General features: G+C 41.0%; 1 protein-coding gene across 1 annotated transcript; it reads left to right on the top strand.

Annotated features, from left to right (window-relative positions):
* The first annotated feature begins 377 nt into the window (after positions 1-377).
* rpp38 (ribonuclease P/MRP 38 subunit) lies at positions 378-6,269 on the top strand. Its single transcript, XM_063042382.1, has 2 exons — positions 378-486; positions 4,974-6,269. Exon 2 carries the CDS (start codon positions 5,020-5,022, stop codon positions 5,935-5,937), a length of 918 nt encoding a protein of 305 aa, XP_062898452.1. The 5' UTR covers positions 378-486; positions 4,974-5,019; the 3' UTR covers positions 5,938-6,269.
* Positions 6,270-8,656: the final 2,387 nt, after the last annotated feature.

Raw genomic sequence — 8,656 nt, 5'->3', positions numbered from 1 at the left:
TCATTCACTGTTCATTTCTTTTCCCAGGTGCTGTCTGACCTGGATGTTTCCAGCATCAGCATTTTTCTTGGAAGGGGCCAGGATATATCCCAACATATTTAATGTAAGAGCCTTTTTCAATGCCTATACGTAGTTTACCTTTGATTCTTCCCACATCCCCTTCACCAGTGTGGCTTGTTAACGATTGCCAGGAAACCGGGCAAAAAGCCTTGAGAGTGCACGACTGCATGCTACATGGACATCTCTAACTGCGCATGCGTCGTCACCAACACGCTCTGCTTCGAAACCACCTTGGACTATTCGGCTCGCGCACCGTGCGTGGTGTGACGTTACGTCAATCGGCTCGCGCAGTGTGCGTGGTGTGACGTTAGGTCAATCGTCTACGCAGCGTGCGTGATGTAACGTGGTTGGGAACTGCTGCGATGTTGTGAGGCCTTGGATACGCCGAGGTCCGGGCGTTTCTCGTGATTTTGTTCCCCGCTGTGGGTGAGTCGTCTCTTTTCAAGCAACTTGCACAGGCTCCCTGGAGCTTTTAGGGCCACAGTATGTAAAATTGGCATTAAACTAACCTGAAAGCAAAATGTGCCCTATTGAAGCGTTTAATATCTGTAGAGAACCTAACATGCTTTTCGAAAAAGTTACTTTAGAATCAGAATTAATATTTCTGGCATATGTCGTGAAATTCTGTTTTGCGGTAGCACATTATATTGTAATGCGTAATTAAAAAACTAAATTACAATAAGAAATATATATTAAACAATAGATAAAATTAGTGCAAAAAAGCAAAATAATGAGTAAGTCTTCATGGGTTCATCATCGTGGCAATAGCCACTTTAATTAGAGTAAATTTCAATGATTTCAGTGGCATGGTGCAAAAGTGGTAGATAGAAAGTTTGCAATTATTTGTGTGTAGATTGGAAGGGATAAGAGGGAAGAATGAGAACTAGTATTACATGGATCTTTGACTTTGGTTCAGAGTTCATTAATATTACCACTGCCCCACCACCTTTAGAAGAATGATTGCTGCTAGCAAAAACAAAAATAAAAATCGCTGGAAACACTCAGTAGGTCAGGAAAACAGCAAATGTGGAGAGAGGGGAAAAAAACAATTTCCAATCAATGACCCATATGGGGAAATTGTTTCAGCTGAAATTAGTGGTGTATTTTTGAAAGAGGTGAGAATAAGTTGGGAATAACTATATTAGAATGAATCCCTCTGATCTAAGATCACTAATGCTTTAAAGAAAAAATTAAAATGTTGAAAGTGGATTTGATTCTGATTCTGAAGTAACATCTTCAAAAAGCACATTAGGTCAAAGATGTTACCTTTAAGTGAAAATTTTTAAAAAGCAGATGCTGAACTCTAAAATGAATAAAAAATGCTGGAAATACTCAGCAGGTTAGTCCCAGTCAGTGGGAAGGGAAACAATGTTTTGTGTCAGAAACTGAAACAACACTGGGGAAGTACGATGAAATCTGCAGATGCTGGAAATTCAAGCAACACACGCAAAAAATGCTGGTGAACACAGCAGGCCAGGCGGCATCTATAGGAAGACGTAGTCGACGTTTCATGCCGAGACCCATCTTCAGGACCAACTGAAAGAAGAGATAGTCAGAGATTTGAAAGGGGGAGGGGGAGATCCGAAATGATAGGAGAAGATAGGAGGGGGAGGGATGGAGCCAAGAGCTGGAAAGTTGATTGGCAAAAGGGATACCGGACTGGAGAAGGGAGAGGATCATGGGACGGGAAGCCAGGGAGAAAGAAAGGGGGAGGGGAGCCCAGAGGATGGGCAAGAAGTTATAGTGAGAGGGACAGAGGGAGGAAAAAGAGAGAAAAAAATAGGGAGGGAATAAATAAAGTGGGGTACGAAGGGGAGGTGGGGCGTTAACGGAAGTTAGAGAAGTCAATGTTCATGCCATCAGGTTGGAGGCTACACAGATGGAATATAAGGTGTTGTTCCTCCAACCTGAGTGTGGCTTCAGCTTGACAGTAGAGGAGGCAGTGGATAGACATATCAGAATGGGAATAGGACGTGGAATTAACTGTGGGGAAGTACTGTAAATTAGACTCTATTTAGGAAGCCCAGGAGCCACCTACTTACTCCTATTTGAAACACAGCACATGCTCAGAACCTTTGAATGTATGTTCTCGGGGAATGAAAGTAAAACATAGGGACAGGAATCAGCAGAAGACAAGAAATTCTGATGATGTTGGAAATCTTGTGCAATACACACCATATACTGGAGGAATTCAATAGGTCAAGCATCAGCTATGGAGGGAAACAGTGGACATTTCAGGTGGAGACCTTTTCATCAGGCCCCAGCTGCATCCAGGGCAGGACTGCTCTCCAGGAGTAGGCAATCTGGCTCCTCAAGCCTGCTCCAGCATTTAGTAAGAACATGGATAATTTTCCAGCACTGTTTCCATATCTTTTCATTCCATTATTTCCCAGAAACCAGATCTTAAATATTGACTGAAAATCTCTGAGCCTCTGTAGCCCTCTGCAATGGAAAGTGTCATAAGTTTACCATTTCCTGGATGAAGGTAGTTCTTCTTATCTTGGTGTTAAACATCCTTCTGGGCTGTTATTCTGATATGGTGCCCCAATTCCGGACTCCTCAGCCATTTTCCCTGAAGCTAGCCTGTTAAGAATTTTCCATGTTTTGATAAGATCTTTTCTTATGCATCTGATCTCCAGGGAATTTAGTCCCAATCTACTCAATGTCTTCTCCCATGACAAACCCATAGAGACCTAAACTGTGCACAATGCTCCAGGTGTGATCTCACTTGGGTCCTCTGCAATACAATAAAACTTCTTGCTCTTGTATCAAATCCTTTTGTAATGTAGACTAACATAACATGTACCTATTAATCCCTTTCTACACCTGCCTGTTAGCCTCCAGCAACTTGTGAACAAGCATTCTTGGGTCTTTTGAACATCAGCATTACCCAATCTTTCCCCATTACCAAAAGATTGGAAACTGGTTAATTTAGAAGCGTATTCTAAAATAGGACTCATAAACTGATTGTTTAATATTAAATGAAGGTCAAATTAAATTGTTTATTAATAATAAATAATTCATTATGAAGACTGCAGAAAGAAGTGAAATAAAAGCAAACGTCTTTGCAACATCTGCGGGGAGGTGTGAAGGTAGCTGCCTCAAAGTTCAAAGTCAAAGTAAATTGATTATCAAAGTATGTTTATGTCAGCATGCGCTACCTCGCGATTCATTTTCTTGCCAGCATTCACAATAGATATAAAGGGACATTGAATCAATGAAAAACTGCATACAATGACTTCAACCAATGTGCAAATGAAGACAAACTAATTCAACAACTATTGATAATAAATAATACTGAGAACATGAATAGTAGAGTCCTTGAAAGTGAGTCCATAGGTTGTAGAATTGTTGAGAAGAGTGAGGTTATCCATCCTGTTTCAGGAGGCTGATGGCTGAAGGGTAATAACTGTTCCTAAATATGGTGTGGGACTTAAGGCTTCTGTACCTTCTTCCTGATGACAGCAGTGAGAAGAGAGCATGGCCTGGATCATGTGTGTTCTTACAGATGTAATTTACTGTGTACAGCTGGTGTAGTTGAGAGGAGCCCAGTAAGTATGAAGATTAATAGCCTGAATGCTGTCTGGTCTTTGATTTCACCTGTATAGGGCGTTGGTGAGACTGTACCTGGAATATCGTGTGCGGTTCTGTTCACCATCCTATAGGAAAGATGTTTTTTAAATTACAGAGGTGCAGGAAAGATAACAAAGATGCTGCCTTGGCTGAAGGGATTGTGTTATGAGGAGATACTGGATAGACTGGGACTGTTTTCCCTGGTGCAAAGGAGATTGAGGTCTGACCTATAGAGTTTGGTAAAATCATGAAGGGCATAGATAAAGTTATTGTGCACAGTTTCGGGTAGGGTCACCTAAAACTAGAGGGTATAGGTTTAAGGTGAGGGGGAAAAGATTAAAGGGAACCTGAGAGGCAAGTATTTTACATTGCAGGTGGTGGGTGTATGGAACAAGGTGCCAGAAGAAGTGGTGGAGGTGTTGGAATTAAAGCACTTAAAGACAGAACATAAAACGTTATGGCACAGGACCAAACTCTTTGACTCTTGGTGTTGTGCTGAATTAATTAAGCTAGTGACAGCAAGCCCTTCTGCCTGCTCATGGCCCATATCCCTCCATTTTTTGCATATTCATTTGCCTATCTAATAGCCTCTTAAAAGGATCTATCATATCCGCCTCCACCACTGCCCGTGGCAGTACATTTCAGGGAACCACCATTCTGTGTGGAAAAAAAAATTTGCCCCAACATCTCCTTTGAATTTTCCCCCTTTCGTCTTAAATACATGCCTCAATCCTGGGATAAAAATACTGGCTATCTGCTTTACCTATGCCTCTCGTAGTCTTATAAACTTAGAAAAAACTCTTTAAAGAAGTTTCTATCTGGTCTCCCATCAGCCTCCACAGCTCCAGAGAAAACAGCCTAAGTTTGTCTAACCTCTCAGTATAGCACCTGCTGTCTAATCCAGGCAACACCATGGTAAGCCTCGTCTGCACCCTCTCCTTCCTTATTTGGCGACCAGAATACAATATTCCTGATGTGACTTAATCGGAGTTTCAAAAAGCTGATTCTTGAATTCATTGCATGGATTAATAAAGGAAAGTATATTCCATGTGACTTATTTGGGCAGGTATGTGGATAGGAAAGGTCTGGAGGCTTATGGGCTAAATGCAGACACACGGGACTACCTCAGGACAGCACCTTGATCAGCATTTCTGTGATTATATAACTGTAACTAACCTGAACCCCAGAGTGTGGAAAGCAAGTGTGGTAAACATCACTCTATGAGATAAAGGCTGGGCTGGGTCACAGGCATTTCTTACAGTCAGATAGCAGATGTTTGAAGTTTTGCTGTAATTTGCTAGTTTGCTTGCTTTTCAAATAAATCTGTTTTTTTTAAACAGGTTGTCAAGTTTTCTGATTTGTATCTTAGCTACCTTCAGTCCAAACATGGAAGCCCCAGCCAAAGTAGTGCAAAAAGGGGTACGGAAAATACGGCCTCCAAAGGCTAAGACTTCTTTCAGCAATCCTTTTGCTTTTGATTGGTGTCCTTTGAACCAGGGAAGCATGGAATTCATCTTAAAGAAGTTGCAGGAAACGTTTCAACAGATTAATCTGTACAAACAGGAATCAATTCAGAAGCCTAGGAAACCAAGAGCTACCAAGACATCAAAAAATCAAGAAAATAGAAGTATGGAAGAGAATGTTGAAGGAATCAGAGAAGGCCAGAAGATTGAAGACTTGAAAGAGGATGATAAAGTGATTAGAGGCCCAGAGACCAAGCAAGGATGGACTAATGTGGAACTTCGGAAACAGCTGGCTATTGGAATCAATGAAGTAACTCGAGGCTTAGAGAAGGACAAATTATGTTTGGTTCTGGTGTGCAAGTCAGTGAAACCTCCTATTATGACCCAGCATCTCATTCAGCTAAGCGTAAGTAGAACAGTCCCTGCCTGTCAGGTTCCCCAACTGAGTGAAACTGTGGCACCTTTATTGGGCTTAAAATCTACACTTGCACTGGGATTTAAAAAGAATTCAGAAACTTTTATTGAAATGATTAATGCTATTGGCCCACAGGTGCCACCTTTAAATATTTCATGGATGCAGGAAAGTCAGCAAGTTGAGAGTGCTGAAGAATTAGAGACAGAGTTTGAAGGGACCAATGAAATGCCAATGACAGAAGAAATGGATGTTGCATTTCCACAAAGTCAGAAGCGTAAATTCTGTGAAATTGCATCAAAAGACAGTCCTCTGGAATTCTGTAGTACGACAAAGAAAAAAGCAGGAATGATGTTGCTGCCTTTAAAAATAAAGAAAGTAATTCCAAATCCAAATAAAATTCGGAAGCCAAAAAAGAAAAAGAAATAACAATTGACTGCTGGACTTGAGCTAGAAAATGTAGGCAACGGCAGTAAGTCAGTTATTGTTTGTGAACAGCAGGTAAAGAAATGCTGGAAATATTCAGATCAGACAGGATCTGTGTAGAGAAAAGTGTTTCATAACTGACTTCCCTTTCTTTTTACGAATTCAGATTTCCACCATCTGTAGCTTGTTGCTTTCAGATAAATCATGGATTTATTTATGTACCCTATGACAAAATTGAATTAAAATTGTATTTATAAAGGAACAGAAGAGGGAAGAGGTTGGTAAAACATTCTCAAACATGTAATTTTCTGAATTAAATATTTTGTGCAATTTCATTTTAATCACATGAAGTGGTATTTGTTTCCATTTCCTATCTATATAGTTGTGAAAAAAAATCATATGTGGAATTTTTAAAAACACAAGATCCAGCAGATGCTGGAAATCCAGAGCAACACAGAAAATGCTGGAGGAACTTAGTGGGTCATAGAGCATCTATGGAAAAGAATAAATAACCAGTGAATGTAGTGGGGCCAAGATCCTTCTTCAGGATAGGTAGGGGGAACACGTCAGAATAAAAAGATGTGGGAGGGGGAGGACGAGCTAGAAGGTGAAGCCTGATGAGTATGTAAGCTAAGGGGCTGGAGAAAAATGAATCTGATAGGACAGAAGAGTGGCAATGGGAGAAAGGGAGGGGGGGGGGCACTAGGGTAAGTGATAGGCAAGTGAGAAAAGGTAAGATCCTTGTCATCATTCCCCCCATGATTCCCATGTCCATTTGTCCCTTCCCACTATTCTCCCGACTGGCACTTATCCCTGCCAGTGGCAAAAGGAGTACATCTCCTTCACCTCCATTCAGGGCCCCAAACCGGCCTTGCAGGTGAGACAACACTTCTGTTGGGGTCATCTACTGTATTCGATGCCACCACCTCTACATTGGTGAGATCTTACGTAGACATGGATTGAAGGACTACTTTGTTAAGCACTTGAGCTCCATTTGCAAACAGTGGAATTTCCCTGTGGCCAACTTTTTCGATTTTAATTCCCATTTCCATTCTGACATGTTGGCACATAGCCTCCTCTTTTGCTACGATGAGGCCAATCTCGGGTTGGAGGAGCAACACCTATTATCCCATCTAGGTAGCCTCCAACCTGATGGCAAAAAATGTCAATCTCTCCAAATTCTAGTAATTTTTTCCCCTTGCCTCCTCTTCATTTCCCCACTCTGGCCTCTTAACTCTTATCCTCACCTGTCTATCACCTCCCCAGTGTCTCTCCTCCTTCCCTTTCTCCCATGATCTACTCTCCTATCCTCAAAGATTCTTTCTTCAACAACCTTTACCTTTTCCACCTATCATCTCCCAGCTTCTTACTTCATGCCTCCTCCTCCACCAATCTGGCTTCACCTATCACCACTTACCTTTTCCTCCTTCCCCTCCTCCCACCTTATTCTGGCAGTTTACCCCTTCCTTTAGTCCTGAAGAAGAGCCTCAGCCCAAAGCCTCAACTGTTTATACAATTTCCAGATGCTGCCTGACCCAAGTTCCTTCTTTACGTTGCTGTTTTAATTCTTGTATTTACTTTCAGGTATATTCAGTTACGTTAACATCACAGTGAGAGAAAATTGGAGCCAAATGATATTTTGGATTTCCAGCATCTGCAGACTTGCTTGTGCAAATGATATTTTTCTCCATTTGACTTTTATTTTTAAGTGAACCCATTTTGATTCAGAGTAGCTTTCTCTTCCAGTAATAACTTTATATCACATTTTATGACATTTGGTCATGTACTAAGTTCAGAAATTTTAACTTGGAAAAATTCATTTTACAGCAATTACATTTTTAAAAGGTTTTAATTTCCTCAACCACCACCCAGTATTGTCATCCCCAGTACAGCATGTGAATTCAGGATGAGGCCTCTGCCTTCTCCCTGTATTTACACTACCCAGTGATGCCTAACCCACAATTTGTAGTCTCATGGACGAATATATTAGTAGTTTCTGAACCACAAATAGAGACTTTTTTTAAGTTGTCATCAGCACTGGTTTTTTATTTGCTTTTACCTAATCTGGGTAACATGTCAGAGTTCTATTTTATGCTCCCAACATTTCCCCATATAAAAAAAACCTTGTCTGATTCCAATCACGTAACTGCAAATGCACCCTGGTTAAACTTCACACATCAAAGTTACTGGTGAATGCAGCAGGCCAGGCAGCATCTCTAGGAAGAGGTACAGTTGACGTTTCGGGCCGAGACTTCGTTAGTCCCGAGGAAGAGTCTCGTCCCGAAACGACAACTGTACCTCTTCCTAGAGATGCTGCCTGGCCTGCTGCATTCACCAGCAAATTTGATGTGTGTTGCTTGAATTTCCAGCATCTGCAGAATTCCTCGTGCCTGGTTAAACTTGCCAACTTTATTGTGTTATGCTATCCTTGCATTTTAAAATCTTTCTGGGACATTCACATTTATCATATCCCCTTCAACATTAATATAACTAAATGATTTCATATCTACTTTGCTGCAGTCTTTGCTTCTTTAGTACTGTCACGTACCCCATAACTGGGTTGCCAAACCAGCAGAAATGGACCACGTGTTGGAGTCTGGTTTAACACAAACTAATAAAGTTTTATTAAAGAAATAAGTAACACAGTACTCTAATCGTAAGGATATAAATGCAACAGGTTAGCAATGATAAAACACACATGTACACAGAACTAGGGTAATAG

The sequence above is a fragment of the Mobula hypostoma genome, chromosome 3 (genome assembly GCF_963921235.1).
Source record: "Mobula hypostoma chromosome 3, sMobHyp1.1, whole genome shotgun sequence".
In the NCBI taxonomy this organism is placed as follows: domain Eukaryota; kingdom Metazoa; phylum Chordata; class Chondrichthyes; order Myliobatiformes; family Myliobatidae; genus Mobula; species Mobula hypostoma.
The sequence above is the reverse complement of the archived record's forward strand: the minus strand, read 5'-3'. Positions and strand labels throughout refer to the sequence as shown.

Coding starts and splice junctions, on each gene's coding strand:
- rpp38 (XM_063042382.1), top strand. CDS start 5,020: ATGGAAGCCCCAGCCAAAGTAGTGCAAAAAGGGGTACGGAAAATACGG.